The sequence below is a fragment of the Arachis ipaensis genome, chromosome B4, assembly GCF_059453495.1.
Source record: "Arachis ipaensis isolate K30076 ecotype BB chromosome B4, ASM5945349v1, whole genome shotgun sequence".
NCBI classification, from domain to species: domain Eukaryota; kingdom Viridiplantae; phylum Streptophyta; class Magnoliopsida; order Fabales; family Fabaceae; genus Arachis; species Arachis ipaensis.
This window is the reverse complement of record NC_142439.1, coordinates 135,668,108-135,694,551: the sequence shown is the minus strand read 5'-3', so window position 1 is coordinate 135,694,551 and position 26,444 is coordinate 135,668,108. Positions and strand designations below refer to the sequence as shown.

The window sequence follows — 26,444 nt, the reverse complement described above, 5'->3', positions numbered from 1 at the left end:
TTGCTTTTATTTTATTTTCCAGTACTCAATACATTTCCTGTATCCTTGTCCAGCTCAACCATTGGGTCCTGAAGACTTGGTTTGGAGAATGGTTTGTTACTTTCAGTTTTGATATTTTTCGATATGCTTGACCCTCAGTATTCCTAGACTGCTTCTTTTAGGAACTGAATGGCATTGTTCTCCTTTAACTATGGCATTGTTCTGTTTATGATGATGCTACAGATGGCTGGGAAGGTGGTGAAGCTTCATTCCCGAAGATCACAACGTGTAGTTCAAGGGTATGAAAAAGAAGAAGAAGAGATGAAGTCGAAGAGGAGATGAATTATATGAAAATTTGGGGATTTAGGGTTACATATAATACGAAGGACCAACATGGGTACAAATTGGAAATTAGCCAGCTCAGCTAGCCGTTGGACCCTCCAGCGTGGCAATCCGAGGCCACGTCAGCGCTCCGGTGATGACTCATCACCTGAAATATGGCTAGGGACCACTTTGAGTGCTCGGAGCTCTATCTGGAGGACTACAATGGGTAAATCGGGATCTTAGGGATTATTATGGGTTTTTGCGTGAATCTCAGGGACGACTATGGGTATTTACTCGAATTCAGAAGCATAACTAATATATACAAATGGATTGCTCATGCTTTTACAATAAAAGACATATTACAAAATGTGTATTAAGAAGTCAGTAATATGGCAGCACGCTCTTCCTCTTGTTCATACAGTAGAGGGGAAACCACTAGCATCTTATTCCTAGAAGCTGGAGAATGTGAGATCATGTCCATATTCAGTTTAAAGAGTTGCTTTTCTTTTCCCTCTTTGGGATTTTCTTTTCTTAAAATCTTGAATGTCTTGCTTGCACACCCAACGTGCTCCAGATCTCCCCGAAGGATTTTGAATTAGGAAAGAGAGAGCAAGTGCGATGGTTTCAGTTGAAGTGAATGAGACTGATACTCGATTATCTTCTTGAGTGAATTCATCTCCGATTTGTCTGCAAGTGTTTCAAGACTCTCACATACCCATAAGTACAATTCAACAAGGCTCTTGCGGTGTGCGAGAGATGGATGAATATAATTCAGCTCCTTACATTGCCCAAGATGAAATGTTTTAAGATTGGGAACCCCAGAAAGATCTGGCGTTTGCCTCAGCTTGCTTTTTAGAACCTGAAAAAGACATGAACAAATATCACATGGTGACTATTTTTGCTGGAAATGCTAATGTAATAAAATTTGATAAGGTCTACCTTCTTTCTATCCCATAACTGTACAATTTTGCTATAAGTCAAATCAATTTCAACAAGTTCATAGTGTTGATTTTTAAAGGGTAGAGTTTCCATTGGACAACCTTTCCAGTGCAAAACCTTTAATGTACTAGGAATATCGCAGAGAATGAGAACTTTCACGCCATCTAAAATGAGAAGCTTTAGCTTGCACATATTTGAGAAAGCTAAATCTCTTATATCCAAATCTGTCCACTTCATGTAAGGTAAAACGATGCCATGAGTTGCTTCAAATTCCTACATAAGAGCATACAGTCATTTAGTGTGTCTATTCATATAGGAGAATGATGGCGAACACGTGGAATTTAAGTGCAACTCTACATACAAATAAACATTTTAAATTGCTATATGTAATATGTATGTACTAAGCCTTTAATGTATTGTAATTGCAGTTGCATCAATTGAATATTTGTTGAATATTTTGCAATTAAATTAAAATCATAATACAATTACATACCCAATGACTTGAGTTTTACACATATTTGCTCTATGATATGGATATATATTCCAAGTTATTTAAGGATTATAGTTTTGATTATGGTCTCAATCATGAATTTTGTTCATTAGTGTGCAATTAAGGTAATAATATAACTTTTATGCGATCTCAATCGCAATTTCGAACATTTTTCTAAATATTATTTCTGTTTTAATAACTAGGATTGGTGGTGAAGGAAGTGATTTTTGTGTTTTCGCAGATGGCAGAAGAAACTAGATAAATCAGCACTAATGTTGGGGAAAGTTGGGAACATATGCTTGGCAATGTTGTTTTTTCCAGTGACACGTGGCTCCTCATTGTTGCCACTGGTTGGTCTAAAATCAGAGAGTTGCATAAAGTACCATATTTGGCTTGGAAATATGCTCATGACAATCTTCACTGCTCATGGCCTTTGCTTCATCATTTATTGGGCAGTGACTAATCAACTTTCAAAGGTTCGTCAAAATAGTCCCCTACTTTTTCTCTCCCCTTTTTGGACTTGAAAAATGGTAGATTCTCAACTCATGGAGTCAATTCATGGTGCATTTTAAAATTTGATGGAGTAAAATATAGGGTTGTTGACTGATAAATGTGAAAAATAAATTGATGGTTTTCAGTGGCTAAGAGAAGGGGGTTGAATCTTAGCCTTCTTTTTGCTTGGTTACACTTGCTGGTCTTTGAGGAGACTTTTTAATTTTTGTCTTGTCCCTAGCCACGAGACTTTTAATTTTGTCTCGTCACTTGGCACGAGATATTTTTCAGTTTTAGCTCCTGTGCAGTAGAAACAGAAATGGAGTAGAAGAGAGAGAAAATTACACTCAGATATATCCTGGTTCAGCTGCTAAGTGCAGTGCAGCCTACATCCAGTCTCCATCACAACAATGATGGAATTTTACTATAATCTTCTTGATTACAGAATGTAAAGTGCTAACCCAACTTACAAGGGGATTCTCACAGAATCATGAAACACAACACAGATGTACAAAGGAACTCTAAAGACATCTATGGCTTTTTCTTTTAATTTTGCACTCTTTGTCTTTTTTCGCTCTATGGCTTTTTCATACAAACCTCACTGTTTGCCTTTTTCCATGAGACTTAAGACATGACAAAATTAAATAGAAAAATACAAAACAGAATACATTGAAGGAGAAGAAAATCTGTTAGCTCAGGTAGCTCTGAGAACTCTGTGCCTTGCACTCTCACTCTGTCTCCTTGAATCAAACCCTGACTGTTCACCCTTACTTATAGGGAGAAGCCTTCAAGGTTGAAACTAAACAGACCAAGCTAAACTTCTTCTTCTTCAAAAATAAAACCGGTTCGACCAGAGAGAGAGAAGAGATAACCCATGCAAAACCCAACATGCAATTACCTCTAGTCCTTCCTTGGTCATCACTCTTCATCAATCCGAGCGCTTCATCCTTGGCTTGCTTTCCAAGATGAATTTCTGGCCTTTGATGCTTTATGATGATGATGGCTTCATCTGCTCCAATCTCTGCCTCTTCCATCACGTAGCCACCCTAGCTACTTCCTGTGGTGGTTGAGCAAAATCAGAGACAAGCCATCCTTCCAAGAATCTTCACCTTGTTAGCCGAGATCTTCTTCATCCATTTTTGGTATGAAGAATCTAAGATCTCATTACAAAATCTTACCATAAGTAATGAGAATCTTAGCCACAGCATACTTTTCTTTTTCTTTTTCGTGCCATCATTTTGATGGTCTTGTAGCGTGCTTCTTTTTCTCTTCGGTGGCTATGCTTAGCTTCCATGGTTTCTCTGTGTTATGACCGAAGGTTAGAAGCATAGAGAGAAGAAGAGAAAGTATGATCATTAACTAAAGGATTTAGACACAATAAATTAAATGACCACTTCCCTTTTGTTTCTTGGTAGCGTGCCTTTCATTAAGGCTATCAATCAAATCAATGAAATTTTCTCTCATAGTTCCAAAGCATTTATTAACTTTACTCTAATAAAATTTGAATTCCATCACATGGTGAAGTGTGAGATCCGTTAAAGGCATAAAGCAATAACAACATTTGCTTTCCTGACTAATTGTATTCGGATCATGCATTGGATGTATAGCAAAACATGATTAACTTGGACTTGTAGCAATAATGGATCAATTTGGCCCAACCAAGCAAAATAATTCAACCACTCATTCATAAGATAATTTTGCACAAGGTTGGAGCTTGATTTTATTTGGGCTTGGGATTTTTTTTCTTGGCCCAATTGGCATAACCATAGTTTCAGCCATAAGGAGCAAAATAACAATGCTGAATGTTAACTTTAATTTGGGCTTGCACCAGAATTCTTTTATTTTCGGCCCAAACAAACCTGCATAGCAAAAATTAATTTATTAACATTTGTGAATTAATATTTTTGCTATTGATCAAAGTAATAATGTTTAGTCATTACAAATATTAGCTTAGAATTTTTCAAACTCATCATAAATCAAGTTTGCGAACTTACGATATGTGGTCTAAAACTTGAATAACACTGTATGCATTCAAATTTCAAAGCTTGGATTCAAAAGAAAAGAAGAAAGTACCAATTCTAAGGGCATGTTTAATTCTTGTTTATCTTTTTCTTTTTAATGTATTATTGGATTTTAGGATCTTGTGAAATAAAATTAATTAAAAATTTTAAATAAAAGAAACTATACTGACTAACTAACTATTTCTAGCACAAACAAGTTAATTTACTACTATTGTGCTCTATGCTAGTCACTTGGAAATTTTTTTATCATTTTGTTATCTACTATAACATAGAACTATAGATTCATGATACTATTACTATGATTCTCAATGCAGATGCTAGAATGGAAAAAAACAGGGATATCAAATGTAGCAGGAGAGTTAACTTTGCTAATTGGTCTTTTAATGTGGCTTACAACATTCCCTTGCATTAGGAGAAAAGCCCTTGAGCTTTCCTTCTACACACACCACCTCTACATCCTCTTCATTGTGTTGTTCATCTTTCATGTGGGAATCTCCTATGCTTGTATTATGCTCCCTGGTTTCTACCTCTTCTTGGTTGATCGTTATCTAAGGTTCTTGCAATCAAGACAGCGAGCTCGGTTGGTTTCTGCTGGTGTTTTGCCATGTTAAGCGGTAGAACTTAACTTCTCTAAGACCCATGGTAAGATAAAATAAACTAGATGTTTAGTCCCTTAGATCTTGTCTCTTAATTGTTTAAAGATACAGAATACTAATTACAGACACCAAAATCATAGAGGGTGTGAGAGAGATGGGAAAAAAAATCAGTTTTTCCTATTCTTGGGACTCGGGTAGATTTAAAAAACAGTGTGTGCAAAGACATTATCACTTTCTGCAAACAAATTTATATAAAATAAAAGATCAAGTTGAGGTTGCATGCTTTTTTAAGGACTAGAGTATTATCACATATATTTTCTAAGGACTAGACTAATAAAAAATCTTTCAGGAATTTGACTAATGTGATGTATAATTTTCAGGGACTAAGTTGATATATTATAAATTTGTAAGGAACCAAACCAATGTCAAATATTTTTGAGGGATCAAGTAGATAATTTGGTTTATGACCTGCTTCTTGAAAAAAAAAATGCTCAAATTTCAATGATAAGAATTTTTATATATTGTTTTTAGTGCTGATGTGGCTATCTATATTTTTTTGGCAGGGTTGACATATAATCCCACAAGTATTGTGTTCATAAACATACCAAGCATATCAAAGTTGCAGTGGCATCCATTTACAGTTACTTCTAATAGTAACTTGGAGCCAGAAATTCTAAGTGTTGTCATTAAGAGTGAGGGAGCTTGGTCCCAGAAACTCTATCAGATGCTTTCAGTACCATCTGCAATTGATCATCTCAATGTCCATGTTGAAGGTCCTTATGAACCTGTATCTACCGATTATCTAAGGTTTGCATTTTTTTAAATATAAAGCCCAAGTTTATATTAACAAATTACACGTAATTACACATCCATTCAAGAATAAGTGTTATATATATATATATATATATATATATATATAAGAAATTATTACAATTTTCACAACTAAATGGGAAAAAACTAGTTATTATCACCTTAAAGCTCTAAAAACCTCATAAATTTATGGAAAAGTGTTTTTGGGTTGCTAGCAAGACAGTTACTCTCTAAATAACATCACTTCTGGCTTAGTCTAAAATGATTGTTTATAATTTCTTACAAAGTAATAACTCTGCTTTCTATTCACCAGGCACGAAACTCTTGTGATGATTAGTGGAGGCAGTGGCATCACCCCTTTTGTGTCTATCATCAGAGAGCTAATATATCTGAACATAACATTGAGATACAGAACTCCAAAACTTACCTTAATTTGTGCATTTAAGAACACCTCTTGTCTCTCAATGTTAGATATGATCCTCCCATGTTATGGAATCAACGGTGACATTTCTAGTTTGCAACTACAAATTGAGGCTTACATCACAAGAGAGGAAGACCTTAAACAGAATAATAATCCAATTCCCCTTCAATCCATATGGTTCAAGCCTAACCAAAAAGACTCGCCTATTTCTACTTTTTTAGGTCCAAATAGTTGGGTCTGGGTTGGTGCTATAATCTTCATTATCCTAATTGGGATGATTAACCATTACTACATTTTTCCTGTTGATCATAACACCAATAAAATATTTTCATACCCTTTGAAGTCTTCTATCAACATGTTAGTGATATGTGTGTCAATAGCAATGGGTGCAAGTGTAGCTGTTATTTGGAACAAGAAACAAAATGCCAAAGAAGCAAAGAAGGTACAGAATATGGAGGGGTCATCTCCATCAGTAGGATCAACAAATTTCAAGGTTTGTGACGTAGAAAGGGAATTGGAAAGCCAACCAAACCAAATCCTTGCCAATGCTACAAATGTGCATTATGGTGGAAGACCTGACCTAAGAAGTAAGTCACTTCACTTTTTTTTTTGGGCAAATTACTATGTAGTTTGTAAACTGTAACACTAATTACCTTTATAAATATAACACTAACCTCAAGTGAAGGGAATCTTTATTTTAAACTATAGCCTAGAGACATATCAAGGGTATGAAATTGCTCTCTTTTCTTTTTTCTTTTCTTTTTTTCTCTGTCTTTTATTTGCTTTTATTTTTTCTTTTTTGAAGGATTACTGTTGGAACTGAAAGGGTCAAATGCGGGGGTTCTTGTTTCTGGACCCAAGGAAATGAGGCAGGAGGTAGCAGCTGTTTGCTCATCTAAGTTGGCTGAAAATCTGCACTTTGAGTCCTTTAGCTTTAATTGGTGATTTTACTTGAATTGTTAGAAGATATAAAACATTTAGCTATTAGCGAGAATTGATCTTAGCTAGCTTATTTTGAGTTAGAATTTTTATTATTTTTTGGTAGTGTAAATTGGTTATGTAACAAAAGTTAGATCCTAGTTCCTAGCTACCACCAATGACAGTACTTCTAAATTCTAATAGTCTCTTTTGCTTTTTAGAAAATAAAATCTATCATAAGGAGCATAACAAAAAAGGTAAAAGGGTTTTAGTTTCATATCACTTTTCTAGAATATTAGCATACAAACAATTTCACTATTTATGAACCCAAATAGTCCCATACATGGTTACATCAAACTCAAATTTACACAACACCAGATGGATATTGAGATGGACTGAATTTTTGCCTTGCTAAGGTTTCATAACCTTTAAAAATTGATGTTTCAAGTTTCCAGACCCGAAAATTGAGATCACTTTAGTTCCAGGGGAAACTAATAGTGATGTACTCCAGCTCCTTCAAAAACTAATTAAAAAAAATGTGAAAATGTTATTAGCTCTCAAGATACATTCTTCTGACAAAATTAAATTGAGCTCCTGGCAAATGGACATACCTTTCTTTTCTACCAAAGTTGTTCACTTCAATCACATCATCTGCAAATATATTTGTCAAACACTTTTTCCTTCACGCCTTTGCCTTTCAATCTCACTTTCGCTGAAATCTACGATATCCTCAATAGGCACCCAGCCAGTGCTTAATATTTTGGCATGTAAAAAAGGATAATCAGAAAAATCTTCAGGTTCACCTTGGCTGACCTGTTCCTGGGGCTGAATCAAAAGTTTAAAGTTTAAAACCCGAGATCTCGGCGACATTCATCATTGAAGTAATCATTGGTCAAGCAAAGAATGTAAATGTGATAACCTTTGCACATTCTATATTTTCTCCAAGGGATGATGCATCGATTACCATGTCCAACTGATAAATTAAACAGCACTGATTTATCAAATCCCCAAGACACTGTATAAAACAAGAAACATAATGCAATACCCTTTGATTCATATGGCAATCAAACATTAGTAATCAAAGTTCTGATGAGGTACATCAAAGTCATAACCCACAGAACTAGACAACATATAGGTTATTCTTTATCAATAATCGCAGATCAAAACAACTCGAAACTTACAAGAATGGCAACTCTAAGTTGACATTGGCACCCTCCATGGCCTGCAGATTTTCTCTTTCCCTCTGTAATGAATCTCAATCTGGGTTGTCAAACAAGTTCTATGCTGCAGCAACGAAAAATTCAAACCATTCTCAATCTCAAGCGCCATCTTCTTGAAAATCCTCGAACCCAATAAAAAAAATTATTGTAACCTCATTGGAGCAATTTACACATGAAACCAAGATTAAAATATTTGTCCCAAGACATTCAAAAAAAAAAAGAAAGAAAAAAGAAAAAGCCGTCACACATGAATTCAAATACAATCCCGAAATGCTCAATTCATATTCCTCCGCACCCATCTTTTTCCATATTCACAATTTGAAACACGCAATTTAACACAAAAACACATTCCCAGTAATCAGATAACAAACTCTCCTCTATCCGAAACCAACATATTATTTGTCCTAAAAATTGAAAGAAAAAGAATTGCAAACTAAAAGGCAAACTTCAAATAGCAATATTTATATAAAAAATATTTACATTTCTTTCTGGATGGATGCAATGACCTGGGGAACCATTTAGCTGAGGAGATCTAAGCTTGGCAATGATACCTGTAATATATTGAGAAAGGTGTGTCATGAGCTATGAGAACTGGGATGCAAAGGGAAGACAGGTGAGTTGAGGTGGGTCAGAGCTTTTGCGAGATGCCAAATGGCGAATAGAGCCTTCCGCTGTGGCGGCTGGCTCTATCTCTTGTTCATACAGTGGAGAGTCAACCACGAGCATCTTATTTATAGAAGCTGAAGAATGTGAAATCATGTCCATGTTCAGTTCAAGAGTTTCTTTTTCTTTTCCCTGTTTGGGATTTTCTTTTCTTAAATTCTTGAATGTCTTGCTTGCACACCCAACGTGCTCCACATCTCTGTACTCGGATATCACGATCGTCATCATCTGGAAATAACAATTGGAAGCGATTGTGTTGGCATAACAGCTTACTAAAATAGTAACCCTTCACGCACACAATGAACAAATTATCTCCGCTAAACCCCACGTATAAACTCTCGTTGTCGTTGATGAATTCTTCACCGTTGCAGATCACCGATGGCTGTACTGCGTTAATATATTCTTGATTTTCAATTAGGAAACAGAGAGCAAGTGCGATGGTTTCAATTGAAAGGCAATTCTGCGGGAACGAGACTGATACTCCGTCATCTTGTTCCTGATGCTCAAACCATGCTGGAATTTCCTTCCCATAGATCAACATTTGCAAGAAGTCTTGACGATCTTGGCTAGCTGATTCTGCAAAGCCACAACACGCCTTTGAAATAACATCATCAACATTCGATGCATCCAGTGAATAACAACCCTGTGCGTCTAATTCTCTTAGACTTGATGGAAGCTCTGGTAAAACCTCCAATTCATCGCAACCGCATAAGTACAGACTTGTAAGTCTAGGAAGTTGATGGATACTTATTGGAACTCTTAAAAAACTGCTCTCAGATAAATCCAAATCCATCAACGACGCTAAGTGGCGAATATCATAGGAAAGGGTCGCCTCTTCTCTAGATGAGCCAATATCGGAGGAAAGACCAGTAATCTTGTCGCATCCACTTAAGTTCAACTCAGACACGCCAGCCAAATTTCCAAGCGTTGGGGGTAGCTCTTCTATACCTGTATCTCTCAGATAAAGAATCGATAACTGTTTCATGCATTCTCCAAATTCTGGCAGTCTTCTCAAACTACTGCAGGAGTTTAGATTTAGTAAGCTGAGTTCACTCATCTCCAATTTATCTCCAAGTGTTTCAAGACTCGTGCATCCACTTAAATCCAAAAAAAAAAGTCTTTTGTGGTGTGCGAGTGACAGGTGAATATAATTCAGCTCCTCACATCCATCAAGATGAACTTCTTCAAGATTGGGAGCCCCAGAAAGATCTGGCAGTCTTCTCAAACTACTGCAGTAAGATAGATGTAGTCTCTCGAGTGAACTCATCTCCAATTTATCTCCAAGTGTTTCAAGTCTCTCACATCCACCAAGATCAAGTGTTTTAAGATTGGGAGCCCCAGAAAGATCTGGTGTTTGCTTCAGCTGCTTGCACTCTGACAGATTCAAGTGCTCTAACTTTTCTAGAACCTGAAAAAACATTAAAAAAAATATCACATGGATAATATTTTTGCTGGAAATGTTTATGTAATAAAATTTGATAGAACTGTCAGACGAAAAGGTCTACCTTCTTTCCATCCCATAACCGTACAATTTTGCTCCAAGACAGATTAATTTCAACAAGTTCATAGCGTTGATGATCTGTAAGGGGCAGAGTTTTCAGTGGACAATTTCTCCAGCGAAATACCTTTAATGTACAAGGAATATCGCAGAGAATGGGAGCTTTCACGCCATCTAAAATGAGAAGCTTTAACCGGCACATTTTTGAGAAAGATAAATCTCTCTGATTCACTTCAGTCTCGCTATACTTCTTATGTATAACGATGCCACGAGTTGCTTTAGTTTTCTACATATACACGTAAATAAATAAATAAACAAACAATTAAAAAAACCAATGAAAAAACTATACTGATTGAGATAACCATAAAAACAAAAAATAGTTTTTAGTTACCTAGATATAATATCAAAGACATTGTCAAATTCTTATTTTAATTCTATGCATCCTATAGTTGAGAAAAATCGACACTTACTTTCTTTTGAGTAAGTACAAATTCAACATCCTCCAAACACCACAATCTGCTACGCTTACAAGCATCATTTGGAGATTTCTGAATTACAATTTGTTTGCCCATTTCTTCAAGCAGATCATGCATCCCCAATTGATTATATTTAATAGTAACCAATGATCTCTTAATCAAACTATCAAGACCAATTTCAGCCTGATAACCACATTCTTCTAATATCTTTCTTACATAATATTGCGGATCTCCTTTAAAAAAACAAGCAATATCTAGAAAAATATTCTTTTCCATATCATCTAAACCCTCATAGCTTATTTTCAAAGTATCAATAATTTCAGAATGTGAAGACTTCTTTATTTTTTCGATAGCACTATGCCAAACCGCCATAGGTCTACCATTAAGATAGGAACCCAATACTTTCAGTGCCAATGGGAGACCACCGCTGTATTTTACCACTTCTATGGACAAATCCAAAAACTCTTCTGAAGGTTTTGGCAGGTTAAAAGCTTCTAATGAAAAGAGGTTAAGGGCTTCACTTTCCACTAACCCTTCAACGTTGTAAGTTTCGTGCAACTTATCTTTCCTTAGCAGGTGGAAATCTCTAGTTGTGATTATTATTCTGCTTCCAGGACCAAACCAAGCTTGCTCCCCAGCCAAATATTCTAATTGTTTTCCATGATTTACATCATCAAGAACAAGAAGTACCTTTTTGAGACGTAAAGAGTTTTGAATTATTGTCCTCCCATCATACTTGTTATGAACAAAATTTGACCTTATTTTCATTTGATCGAGAAGTTGCTTTTGTATGTGAGTAATATCTTTTTTCTCGCAGTGTTCTCTTACGTCGGCAAGAAAGCAAGTAACTTCAAATCTGCTTCGAATGATTTCAAAGACAGCTCTAGCAATAGTGGTCTTACCCATGCCGCCCATTCCCCATATGCCTATAAAGCGAACATCATTCAATCCAAGGCCAATTAGAGTAATCACTTGTTCCACTCTTGATTCAATCCCCACAAGATTCTTCATTGAAGATGGCAACTTAGAAATCAATATTTCAAATATATGCTGAGCAATATTTTCCACAAGTACTGCTTCGTCCCTGTTTAGGGAAAGAGAATTTCTTTGTAAGTCTAGCAATACATAAGAAAAATAAAGCAAAAACTTTTATAATAAAAAAGAAATTTTGTAATAAGATAAAGGAAGACATTACAAAACAAAACAACTGAAGTTTACAAAAACGATTTTCTTTTACAAAATTTATTTGCAATAAGCTATATATATATATTGCAAAAAAATTGATATGTATATGAAAAAGATTTAAACATTATGGCTAATTTTTAGTATACTGTTACCATCGTTGCTTAAACATTGCATTCTATTATTTGCTTTAGAAAAATATTTAAAATGTAGTATTACAAAATAATAATACTATAGCAGATAAATTGTAGTAATAAGAAGAGTAATAAGTTAATGACTAGTTTAGCTTACTCATTTTTGGAGGTCCAACCAGAATGAGCAGCTACTTGTGTTAGCGCATCTCTCCATCTCTTGACCTTCTCACTGTCATGTCTCTCTTCGTGTTTCTTGAAAGCTTCCTCAAAGGTTCCTCTTTGGTGCCTCACATCACTAGGCTCCACACCGTAGAACACTGCCTCGATCTGTAGCCCCACCTGGTTCTTACACTCAATGATCTTTTGGAGCTCATCTAAGCACCAACTGGAGGAAGCGTAGTTCGGTGAGAAAACGATGACTGCAAATATAGACTCTTCAATTGCTTTGAGGAGCTCTTTTGAAATAACATGGCCTTTGCGAAGGTTTTGGTCATCTTTGTAGGTTGTGATTCCCTTACTGTTGAGGGCCGCATAGAGATGGCTAGTGAAGCCTGTGCGAGTGTCTTCTCCTCTGAAACTCAAGAACACGTGATAGGTGCATGATCTTGGTGGTGGGATTGATGCGGAAGAAGAGGCGGATGCCATATGTTTGAAGTTTCAAGAAGTGGATTATGGTGTGCGTATGTGTTGCAGAAGAGTTGTGATTATTAACTCTAAACAGTTAATTAGTAAGATCACTTGAGAAATTCTTTGTGAAGAGAAAGGAAAGTAAGCGGAAGCTGCCTCTGGGTACCGATGAAGCCATGAAGGAGACACAAATCTGAGAGAGTAATCAATAATGAAAACCCGTTTTATTAGTGATAGGGAAATGCTAGTTGGACAATATTAATCGGCCTTTAATCAGCCTTTAATCAGATTTAAATAATATTTAATTATTTTTTTAGTGTAACATGTTTCTATTTTGTAGATACATATCTATAATTAGATTTTAATTTAAATTTAAATTTTAAAACCCACCTACTTTATTGGTGGTTACGGTGACTTTGCTTTACTTTCGTAACTTCACGTAATAGATACAGTTTTTTAAATTCCTTATTCTACGGGATATTCACACGCATTAGTGAATCCCAAACCAAAAAGGACGCTGCCAGCTGAATTCTTCATCTCGTCTTCATTGGTGAAGACCATCACCACCTTCCAGCTGAAGCACTCTCTCATTTTGCATTGGTGAAAGATATCATTATTTTCCACACATGTGTTTATGTAATTTGTTAAGAAATATCATGTTCAACATTTTTAATTATATTTTAATTTAAACATAAAAATACTCTGCTGATTTAATTGGAACAAGGTTGATCTTATTTAATTTTATTAATAAAGTTGTTGCAAATAAAGTATATAATCAACAATTAATTTAAAATTGTGTTGTTATTTTTCGATTATAATACATCTGATAGTATGATACTTTATATAAAATATTTTTAAAACACATCTAAAATCAGTCAACTTTAATAATACAATATAAATGTTAATAATACAATTATGAATGGTCGAATATAATTATATACATAAACTAAAATATTTTCAATTGTAACACATCTAAAATATTAAGTTATACAAAAAATATTTTTAAAACACATCCAAAATCATAAATCTAAAATTTAAATTTAAACATTAAAAAATAATTGTAACACATCTAAAATTATGAAGTTATACAGAAAATATTTTTGAAACACATCCAAAATCATAAATCTAAAATCTAAATTTAAACATTAAAAAATAATTGTAACACATCTAAAATTATGATGTTATACAGAAAATATTTTTAAAACACATCCAAAATCATAAATCTAAAATTTAAATTTAAACATTAAAAAGACAGCGTTGTAAATGAGCGCCGAAAAGGAGGAAGGCAGCGTTGAGAATGAGCGCGGAAGAGGATGAACGACAGCGGAGGATGACTTCTCGATGTGCACCTCTGAGTTTTCTATGTGCGACTCTGAATTTTCGACATGGCGCAAACGTGACTTCTCTGCTTTTTTGAGTGTTTTGTACAGTTTAATTAATAATTTGATAGTTTAAGGTTTATTTTATATTTTTAAAATCAAAATTTTGAATTTTGAATTTTGAATAACTTGATTTTTAGATATGTATTTAAATTATAATATATTAATAATTAAATATATTAAATCTGAAACAAAAATTTAAAATTTAAATTTTAAATTTCAGTTTTTTTAAATTGTATTTTGAATGTGTATTTAATTTTAAAAAGATAATAAATCTATTCATAATTTTTAGTTGTGTTTGTTTTAATTTTTTTTAATTATTGTAATAAAAGGCTGAATGTTATACGATTTTTAAAGGATATCTAGTTGAACCGTTCATTTATTTATTTATTTCGAGTAAAATGATAGTAATAATTACTACTACTGTAGGTTCCACAGGAGACTAAAAGGTAAAAACTATAGGAAAATTATCACATGTTCCATTGTACTAGCATGAAACATCAATTCTCAAGGAAACAAATAGTGGTTCACGCCCCATTGTTAGCCAAGCCAGGAATTTAGAAACTTAACCATTGACAAATGGGTCATTTTAGTTTTGCTTCAAAAAGGATAAAATTGTTTTTAAGTTCTTCACTACAAGACAAATTACATAATGGAAACCGGACCATTCTTAAAATACACACCATTAGTAACATATCCTAACATATTTAATTTTATATTTATTAACAAATCATTCAGTTTTTTAGTAAAAAATTATAAACATATTCAGCAGCTACCTTGGTAAAAATAATATTATATAAAATAAGCAAATAATATATATCAAAATAAAATTTAATTTTCAAATATTAACATTACAATTAAAAATATTGAACTCTTCTTACTAATTTTTCTTCAAAATCAACTCTTTTACTTTTAATTTATCTTTTAAAAAACTTAAAAATACAACTTTGATAACATTCTCATTTAAATCTTTTAAAATACTTATTCGACATCTAATTTTCTAAAAACACAAAATTCGAACGAAAAATATACGTCTAATAGATTTAATGACAAAGAAAAAATATTTATTTTTTTAGTGCTTTCACTAAATCTAATCTATGGACTTTGAATTGATTTCAATCCATATATTTTTAACTTTAGTTTTAAAAAAAAAAATTAGTTCATTGCTGTGGTACTTATATGAAGATTTAAATTTAGTATCTAATGATATTAGATTTTTTTTATTTTGTTGTGTCCAAAAAAATATATTTGGCTATTTTAATATTAAAAAAGATTATAATTATCAAATTATCATAAATCAAAATTCATTATATATACCTTCACTTTTATAATTTATATATAGATAATAATATTATCATTCCTAAATCTTGTTACTCTACCATGATTTACTAAAAATTTTATACTATATTTTAATACGTAAATTATGGTAAGGTAATTATTTTACAAAAATACACAAATCACGCTATATCTTATCACTATTTATTTGTAAATTTAATAGTATTCTTTAACACATAAATAATGATAAGATAATGAATTTTTAAAACTGTACACAAATTTCACCAAACATAATTTGCTTACACAATTGTCGCTAAACATGATTCATGTCCATCATGGATTTCAATAATTTTTCCACCATCACATACTAATAAATTTTTTTTTTCAATACATAATTAAGTTTAAATTACTAAAAATGACATTTTTAAATTTTTAACGCTATCGTTCTGTATACATACATTTGGTCATTTATTTAAAACGGAGTTAACTACTAATTTAGTCCTTACACAACTAAAGTTGTGTTCGTTTTCTTTTTATGTTTCGCTTTCTTACGATTTGTGTGCGATACGAGTTCTGATTGTTTTGTTTAACTTTTTTTTCAAGGATTTTAGTTAAATTTCTTTTTATATATGCCTATGTATGCAATCTTATTTTTGGAGACCCTAATACCTCACCACCTTTAATTTACGAATTTAAGCGTAAAATTCTGTGTAGTAAAATGTTACACTTTTTATATCATATGATATTGTTTTAACTTTAAAATAATTTATTTTAGTATAAATATGATGTAACATTTATTAAATTTAATTTAAAAAGTTAAATTTGTATTAATATATTATATAAAATTTATAAATTTGAACCTTCTAATTTTATATCTGGTCAATCCAATTTAATTTGATTTATTTTGGATCAATTTAAGGTCGGATTAAAATAAATTCACTAGATATTAGAGATCCAAATCTAATTGAACCATGTCCAGTCCGACCCATGTGCACCACTACTTGGGTTGTAGTATCAATATTAGGAAAGATAGAAGACTCGAGTCCGCAACCTCTTAATTGAGTATGGGGAGACTATTTTTTTTTTGTTTCTCACGGTATCCCCCAACTCGGCAGGTCAAGGACTAATCCGTCGCGGTACTGAGCTCCATTTAAGGGTTTGCCGCTGGCCAATGGGTTGTTGCATGCACAAGGCGGGATTCGAACCCCCGACACTTGCTTAAGCGGACTAGTGAGCTAACCACTAGACCAACCCAACTTGGTTAGTATGGGGAGACTATGCCATTTGAGCTATTACTTATTGGCATAAGTTGAACCGATTAATCCATTCATAACTAAATAATTATATAAAATTTAATTTATTTTTTTATTTTTATAATAAATATTTTTTTTGTAATTTTATTTTATATTCAATTAATTATTAATTTTAAATTTTAATAACTCATCAATTAGTTTATATTTATTATAACTCTTCAAGTATTTATAAATTTATATTTATTATACTATTTAAGTATTAATAAAAAAATAACAATCATAGAAATAGAAAATATATTATAGTTAATAAAATATTTTTTTTAAATTTATAAATATAATTTAATTTTATTTACGTAAAATATTTAATAAAAAATTATGTATAAAAAATAATTTTTTTTTAGTTTAATTGGGTTTGATCATATTTCATATTTGACCGAATCAATTTATATAAATTTGACTGAATTTTATTGTATTTAACTAAGTTTGACCGGATTAATTATTTGACTAGTTCAAATAATAATCCAATTCGAACTAATGACCGGATTTTCGGTTCAAATTTGATAACTTTGACTAGGAGTATGTTTGAATTTTATTATAATTTTGGAACAAAAATAATATTTTGTTTTTTTTAAGTAAAGTTTTTTTTTTTATCAAAGATAAAATTGAGACTTGAACCCGTAACCTCTAAATGAGTATAAAGAGGCCATTTAAACAAAGTTATACGTGATAAATTATGAATTTTTATAGGTGTGTGTGGTAAATGTAAAGAAAGAGCCTTACATTTTTTTACAACTTAATATAATTATCATTGACCACAGAAATATTATTTATATAAAGAGGAGTTTTAATTTTAAAACTAACAAAACATATTTTTTCAATATAAATAAAGTCAAGTGAAACAAATTCTAAACTAACATTTCCACTTTAAAAAATCCAAGATTTGTAACTATACATTATTTTTGCTTTAATTTTTAATTTTTTTATCTCATAGTCTTCAATCTATTACAGGATTAATCAATAAAATCATTTAATATATAAATCTAAGTATTTAACTGTTACGAATCTTATAACTGAGCAATTATGAATATTGAAAATAATAAATTAAATAAAAGAAAAATAATCATTTTTTAAATTAAATATGCATGGAGTAAAAAGAAGCAACAAAAATATAAAGAAAAATATAGGGATGAGTTTTATATTTATTCTTATGTAAAATTTCGATTATGGATTATGAAGTTTTGTTTTTTATTTTTTATTTTTTTATTATTGAAGATGGGAAGACTCGAACCCTCAATTTTTTAGGTAAATATAGAAAGACTATATCATTTGAGTTATAACTTGTTAGCTTAGTTGTGAATTGAGGGTTTTGATTATGGATTAGGAAACAATTCAGCTATGTTACCAAAAGCATTTCTGTCAACTTCTGCCAACTCTTATTTATAACTGTGTTTAATGAAAGTGTCTTTGTGGATGTGTCTAATAAAAATGTATTTTTTATGACTGTGTTTAATATAAGTGTCTTTATTGATATATTTTCTGGATGTGTCTCTTTATATATATGTTTAAAATATAATAATTAATTATTGTTGGTAATAAGTTGCAGATAATATATTGGTACCCTATACTTTTTCATTATGAAATTATGTATAAAGTAACATGTTTATGACATATTTAAATACTATAGTCAAAGAAAGAAACATCACCTGCAATGCAAGTATAAAAAACCTTAACTAGTTTTTTTGTTCAATTCATCAAGAATTAAGAAACTATGCATTTTCAGTTCAAAAGAGTAGTTATGAGACTATCAACAATTGTATATCTATATACACATACATATTTGTGTAAACATGTAAATTAAATGGTTGAAAGAAACAACTGAAAAAAAAAGGTGAAATATAACTGAGAAATAATAGTATTTATATATGTTTATATCCGTGCCGCAAATATGTATCAAATTAAAAAAGAAAAAAAGAAGAAACTAACATTATAATATGAGAAGAAAAAAAATGAGTTATGAAAAAAAGTGAGAAGCAAGGAATTATAAAAGAAGAAAGTAAATAAGTAAAAATATAATTTTATATTAAAAAGATAAATAGTAAAAATGAGTAAAATAAAATAGTTTTATAATTTAATTTACACCTATTAAAAATAATAACAACATAAAAATATATAATAAAGTAATAAACTAAATAAAAACAAATGTTAAAGAGAGACTGAAATAAAAAATAAATCTAACTAAATGAACTAATTTATACCAGTTCAACTAATGTATACGCTATTTTTAGTAAACTCCAACACAAATCTAGCTACCTTCCAACTAGCTTGGGCAAACAAGGAACTCCAATCCTCACAAACTGGTAAAATGATAGACTGGTTGCATGACTAAGGTGGGCTTCTTTTACATACTGTCTACAGAAGTTATTGTTTTTGAATCTAGACCGTTTACATTTTTTAAATTATATCTTAAAAGTTTAAAATTGAGGAACAAAATGTTCCGTGTTCGTACAACGGAACACGTGAACAACTTCCAAAACTATATTGTCATCTCTTTATCATTGCAAATAAAATGCGTATAAGTTAATAAATGAAGATTATACAGATGAAAACTCAGGCGAAGTCAGTGAAGTTGATATTGAGAGTTGTTAGTTGAAAATTTAGTCAAATTAGTCAAATTATTTAACGATTCTTAAATATAAATTTCACATGAAGTCGACTGTACACACCGACTATATATCAAAAAAGTTAATTGGTTCTTCTCATATACGAAATCAAATGTTGATATATGTATTTTTATGTAGGAAAAAAGTTTGGTAACTAAAAAGTTTCAGCCATAATAGGCAAAATTTTTCGTAATATACTTTATTTACATTATTTAATAACAGTTTTATTTTTTAACCCACTCTCTTATCATTCTATTTATCCTATTCTTATCAACTCCACTTATTAATGATATTAATTATAATATCATATCCCTTACTATTAGGCATTCTTGTAATCAATAATTAATATTTTCTTTTATAATTTGATTTTTATATTTAAGAATATAATAAAGATTAATAATAATAATTAATAACGGTTATTATTTATCATTGTAATTGATTCTTGCTCTACTCCTTCACCTAATGAAAATACGATAATATCACATAAATTCAATAATTGTAATTGATTATTATCATAAACGTTTTTTTGTTTTATTATTATTATCATTACCGTTTTTTATTGTAATTAATTTTTTATTTTTGTTAAGTCATTTATCATCATTCAATGGAGAGATACAAAACCTGAATATTACCCTAATATGATTTTGTTTTCGTTAATTCAATTATTTTTGTTTAAAATTCACAACTCTAATACCATTGCAAGCACAATTAGAATAGGTCAAGAAATTTTGCAATAAATCATCTTTATCATTACAAATAGTATGATATTTGAATTCGACTTTAATACGGTACCTATGGTAGAAAGTGTTGAAGAATTTGAACAATAGATAGACTCACCCGACGAGGTTATTGTCAGTCAATCAATTTTCGAGAATATGAAAAACTACACTAGTTTTAATGAGGTATAGTCATAAACTGATTTAATTTTTTTTTATGTTTTTATGTGCATTTATAATTATATTGTACTAACTAAGTTCATACACATAACATTCATACGTTTATATATATAACATCCATAATTATATATAACTAACATCTAAAAATTAAATTAATATTTATTAGATATTACATCCATACGCATATCATTTTCTAGTTATTGCATAAGTAACTATAAAATTAGCACATATGTTTTTAAATTTTATCATAATTGAATTTAAAAAAATATCAAATTCTTAAATTAATTTATTCAATTGATAAATTTATTCATAATATCCATAAATTCATACACATAACATCCATATTTTTATATTAATAACATCCATAATTTTATATTCATAATATTCATAATTTTATACATATGATGTCTATAATTAATAAATTTTTATAATTAATATTATCAAATTTAAACTATACGTCTTATTGCATTCTTCAAATTATCTCATATATGTAATAATAGGTCATGATTTTAATTATTTTAATATTTTTATTTAATATTCGTATGTATGCTTATTTATTGATTTTAATATGACAAATTAATAATTATTTTAAAAATTTATTTTTTAATTTTTGTTTATATTTTATTTTTTGTTTTTTAATAGTCTATATATAAAATATAAATTATATAGTAGAAGTTGTTAAAAATTTTTAATTTATAATTTTTGCAGAAAATTATTGTATTTTAATAGATAATAATGTGATTGAGAGATGTTATGAATTTGATTTGAGAGAAACTGAAATTGATTTTGGAAAGAACATTATGACTCCAAACATGCAGTAAAATGATAGGTAATAAAAAAAATAAATGATAAAAAAATGTATATCACTTACTTATTAAGAGAATAAAAATTTTTACGTTATATTTCTATATTGTAATTATTCTTTGACTACCTAGCATCACCTTTTTGTGTATTGGAATAATGAAGTGACGTATTGTCAATGACTTTATTGCCTTATAGGTGATATTTCTTTAAAAAGAAAATGATGTTTCGTAGAAATTAGTTAAACAAGATGCTTCAATTGGAATAGTCTATTTTGTATTTCCTTTTGTAACTTAGAATAATAATTGGTCAACATTGATCTAATTTTAATAATTTATTAACTAATAACTCAATGAAAGAAAAATACACCGTGTCTTTTATAGTGTATTTACACATAAAATTTAAAAATAAAAAATAGGTCTCATTATTTTTTATCTCTACTTTTAAAATTTTAAGCAATTTAAAGTTTTAAACAAAATATTATAGGCACCAAAACATCTCCCAAAATACATAAATCTAAAACCATAATGAGGAGAATTAATAGAATTAACATTCAATCAAAAATTAAAAAATTTTCAATTATTTACATAAACATACATTAAGATCATGTACCAAATACTATATTTTCTTTTACAAGGATACAATTATTATATATAAGTTATAACATAAGACTTTAATACAATAATATCGTGTATATATATATATATATATATATACACGAATATGTTTTTAACTCCAATTTTAAAACTAACTAAATATGTTTTTCTTTTCTTGTACAATCAAGTAAAACAAATTCTAAGTCAATGAGTAATAATTCAAATGGCATAGTCTTCCCATACTCAATTAAGAGGTTGCGAATTTGAGTCTCCATATCATCGATAAAAAAAAAAAAAGTAAAACAAATTCTAAACCCTACATTTCTACTTTTGAGTCCAATTATTTTAGCAATAGATATACATATCTTCGTGTAATCGTAATTATACATTATTTGTGCTTTAATTTAGTTTTTTAAACTTTTTTCAATTCATAACCTTCAATTAATTATAGAAAGAGATATTAATAATATCATTTAATATAAATACTAATTGTTATGATTGTGAATATTAACAATAATCACTTAAATTATTTAAAAAAAAAATTTCCATAAACTTTTTTATTTTATAACCTTCAATTAATTATAGGATGTGATGTTAATAATATCATTTTTATTTGTGGCCGATAAAAAAATCCGATGATAATATTTTTCTGTCAATTTTTTTTATAGAAATTTATCCAAAAGAAAATCAGACAATAATAAGCATATTTCTTACCGTGACTAAACTCAAAAATTATCATTTTCGCTTTTCATCACTTTAGCTTCATTCTCATTCTCATGATTTAATTTATTTATCTTCTTTTTCGTGACTTTCACTCTCTTGATTTCTATGTTGCTAAACTAAAAAATTTAGTAGAAAAATTCACAACCTACTCTTATTTTCTTGATTTCTCCTCTTACTAAACATAAAAACTCTAACCAATCAATATTTACAAACTATAACTTCAAATGTCTTAATTTTTTTTTTGGACTTATGCATTGTTTTAATTTTTTTTGCATTTTTCTTTTTATCGCGTTTCTCTTTCGGAAGACCATGACTAAATACTAATCAACCAACCACATTTATTTGACATGGTAATGTTCTTAAATACAATGGATCCCTCTGCCATGCCAAAAGAAAACTCTTCATATATATATATATATATATATGAATACTATCCAACCCCTCTAAAATAACATGTAAGTTACCATTCATTATGTGTCGCATTGTAATTGGTCTTTATCTTAACCATAGTTGGGTTATTTTATAATTTATTATTCTTAAAATATCAAAACTACACTCCCGTTAATTGAAGCACATTCCACTCCTCCATTTTTTGTTCATCACTTCATCACATAGATTCAGTCCTTTCAAGCACTGTTTCGTGACAAGAAGCACCAACGTCATTGCCATCTACTGTCCTCACACACAACCTCTCTTTCTTTAGTGCATCAACTCTTAGTCACGTCGTTGAATTCCGTCGCCCATAACTTGTCCTTCCCAGTATAGCCAGCGCCTCTTTTTGCCATGGATCACTGCTTATCCACATGATTAATGGTTAATATTGGTTATTAAATTTTTTTATTAAAAAATATATCTTTATTTAACTACATGATGGAACATATATTTATATGTAACATATAATATAATAAAATAAATCTATTCAAAGTATTTAAAAGTATAATTAAAATTATGAACATACAAATATAATAATAAAATTTGTACTCCAAACAAATAATCATATTTTTTTATCATATATATATTATTTAAAAAATAAATATATTATTAAAATTAATAACAAAAATTTAAAATGATAAAATTTAACTTTTTTATCGTATTTTTATAGTATTTTTATTTTTTTAATTTTTAATTTATTAGTACTTTATTATTTAATTAATAATTAAACAAATTATTTTTATAAAAAATTATTTTTTGTATTATATTAGAAAAAAAACCAATATAGCAATTTAAAAAATAAATTGTATAAATATTTAAGAGATAAATATGAAATACATACCTAAAATAAATAAAACAGACAAAATGGGAGTACTCTTGAGAAATGGAGAATTATTTTTGTCTGTTTTATTTATTTTAGGCATGTATTTCATATTTATCTCTTAAATATCTATCTATATAATTTACTTTTGTATTTAAAAATTTTAATATTATCTATTTTATATTTAAAAATTATTTTTACATTATTTTTTAAACTATTATATTGGTCGCTTCTTTAAGATAATACAAAAAATAATTTATCATGAAGATAATTTATTTAATCATTAATTAAATAATAAAGTACGAATAAATTAAAAATTAAAAAAATAAAAATACTATAAAAAATACTTGTAAGAAAGTTAGATTTTATCATTTTAAACTTGTGTTATTAATTTTAACAATTTATTATTTTTTAAAATAATTTATGTACAATAAAAAATATATTTTTTCTTATTTTAATTATACTTTTAAGTACTCTAAATAGAGTTATTATATTATATTTTACATATGAATATATGTTCTATTGTGTAATTAAATAAAGATTTATTTTAATAAAAAAATTTAATAACCAAACTAAACATTATTTAGGTATGTATTTTATATTTATCTCTTAAATATTTATACAATTTATTTTTTAAACTGTTATATTGGTCTCTTTTCTAATATAATATAAAAAATAATTTTTCATAAAAATAATTTGTTTAATTATTAATTAAATAATAAAGTACTAATAAATTAAAAATTAAAAAATAAAAATACTATAAAAAATACGATAAAAAGGTTAAATTTTATCATTTTAAATTTTTGTTATTAATTTTAATAATATATTTATTTTTAAATAATATATGTATGATAAAAAAATATGTTTATTTGTTTGGAGTACAAATTTTATTATTATATTTGTATGTTCATGATTTTAATTATACTTTTAAATACTTTGAATAAATTTATTTTATTATATTATATTTTACATATAAATATATGTTCCATCACGTAATTAAACAAAGATATATTTTTTTAATAAAAAAATTTAATAACCAAATTAACTATTAATTATGTGGGTAAGCAGTGATCCACAGAAAAAAGAGGCGCTGGCTATGCTGGGAAGAGAGGTTGTGTGGGAGGGCATGGCGATGACGTTGGCGCTTGGAAGGACCAAATCTAGGTTGATGAAGTGATAAACATAGAATGGAGGAGTGGAATGTGCTTCAATTAATGGGAGTGGAGCTTTGATATTTTAAGAATAATAAATTATAAAATAATTCAACTATGGTTAAGATAAGAACCAATTACAATGTGACACATAATGAAGGGTAACTTACATGTTATTTTAGAGGGAGTTGGGTAGCATTCACCACACACATATATATATATATATATATATATATATATATATATGAGACATGCTACACATACAAGTTTATACAATTTAATTCTAATCCAATAAAATTTACTTTTATAATGCAAAAAAGAAGAGGAAAAGTTTTAAATTATACAGAACTTATCAATATACATACACTAAAAATTCTTAAACAATACAATATAAATGACTTGTATAAACTTGTATATGTAAATGACTTGTATGTAAAGAATAATTCTATATATATATCTCAATTAGACTTAACCAACTTGATTAGTACGAATGCAATAAGCCAATAATAACGGTCTTCCCATTCAATAATGAACGGTTGCATAGATAATTTTAGGGTAAAAAAACAAGTTGCACTAACAAGTTGCATAAATAAATGTTGGGCTTCCACGAGTATAATGATCATATATCCAGATGAATCTCGTCATTTTTTTCCCACAAAATCTTGTTATTTTTTAATAAAAAATATTTAGAAGACAATAAAAAATAAATTTAATAAAATAATTTAAAGTTATTTTATTTATATTTTTAAATATTATTTATTTTATTTTATATTCTTTAATTATCATTAAAATAACTAAATAATATTATATATAATAAATATATTATTATTATAGATGTTATATACATAAAATTGTAAATATTAAAATATATAAAATAATTTTATATTATTATTTCTCTAAAAATATATTATCGTTTGTTAATATAATTATGAATAGTGCTATTATTATTGAATTTTTTGGAAACTGCATGAGATTTCTTTTTCTATTTTCATCTATTTTCCTTTTCTTCGTTTATTTATTTTGTAAAATTAGTTCCTTTCTAAATGACCCGTTAACGAAGTTGACAAAAAAACTCACCTAATTTAACTGTCACATAGCATTAAATCATTAGGCAAGCTTACATGACAGAAAAATGTTCAATCAATTTGACATTTTCAATGGAGGACCAATTTGATTATGGAATAAAACTTGATGAACCAATTTGATTATCGTTTCTATTTAGAAATCAATTTCAAAAATAATTTGTACTATTAAATTTAAAAATTATGTTGTGGTAATTCACAATAAAGCAAATCAAAGTTTAACATTTTTAATGTAAATGTTCTTTTCTATTAGAATTAAAAAACTCATATCATGCCAATGAGTTATAGCTCAAATGGTATAGTCTTTCCATACTCAATTAAGAGGTTGCAGGTTCGAGTCTCCTATTTTTGGTAAAAAATAAATAAATAAATATAAAATAAAAAACTCATATCATTATATTATATTTCAATTTTAATACCAAACTCTATTGAATTATATTTGTGGTAGTGTTTCTCATTGAATAGTATTTATTGTGATGATTAAAAAACTGAGGAGTTAAAGATCAGGTTTCTGCGTGTTAGCTAGTTTGTGTGATTGTGAATATTGATACTAACTGGAAGCTACTGCTTAGGCGACTTCATATAA

The 26,444-nt window shown here is 29.0% G+C and overlaps 3 protein-coding genes across 8 annotated transcripts; 1 reads left to right on the top strand and 2 right to left on the bottom strand.

Moving 5' to 3' along the window:
* Window positions 1-898: 898 nt before the first annotated feature.
* LOC148569355 (disease resistance protein RML1A-like) lies at window positions 899-2,160 on the bottom strand. Its single transcript, XM_088485004.1, is given in 3 exon segments — window positions 899-1,203; window positions 1,206-1,515; window positions 2,116-2,160. Coding segments are annotated over 3 exon segments (660 nt in total).
* A 3,282-nt stretch (window positions 2,161-5,442) lies between these two features.
* On the top strand, window positions 5,443-7,017 carry LOC148569354 (ferric reduction oxidase 2-like). The gene is made up of 3 exons (XM_088484152.1): window positions 5,443-5,648; window positions 5,965-6,659; window positions 6,878-7,017. Exons 1-3 carry the CDS (start codon window positions 5,566-5,568, stop codon window positions 7,015-7,017), a joined length of 918 nt encoding a protein of 305 aa, XP_088340278.1. The 5' UTR covers window positions 5,443-5,565.
* A 226-nt stretch (window positions 7,018-7,243) lies between these two features.
* On the bottom strand, window positions 7,244-12,994 carry LOC148569353 (TMV resistance protein N-like). 6 transcript variants are annotated; one of them, XM_088484147.1, is made up of 9 exons: window positions 12,321-12,994; window positions 10,842-11,931; window positions 10,379-10,657; window positions 8,762-10,281; window positions 8,172-8,274; window positions 7,910-7,963; window positions 7,602-7,815; window positions 7,318-7,513; window positions 7,244-7,277 (listed from the first exon to the last, which is right to left on the bottom strand). In XM_088484147.1, exons 1-4 carry the CDS (start codon window positions 12,806-12,808, stop codon window positions 8,983-8,985), a joined length of 3,156 nt encoding a protein of 1,051 aa, XP_088340273.1. In that variant the 5' UTR covers window positions 12,809-12,994; the 3' UTR covers window positions 7,244-7,277; window positions 7,318-7,513; window positions 7,602-7,815; window positions 7,910-7,963; window positions 8,172-8,274; window positions 8,762-8,982. The 6 variants fall into 6 exon arrangements, with proteins under 6 accessions (XP_088340273.1, XP_088340276.1, XP_088340274.1 ...); XM_088484150.1 differs by having other exon boundaries at window positions 7,244-7,513; window positions 7,910-8,005; window positions 8,691-10,281; XM_088484148.1 differs by having other exon boundaries at window positions 7,244-7,513; window positions 8,691-10,281.
* Between the last annotated feature and the right edge of the window lie 13,450 nt (window positions 12,995-26,444).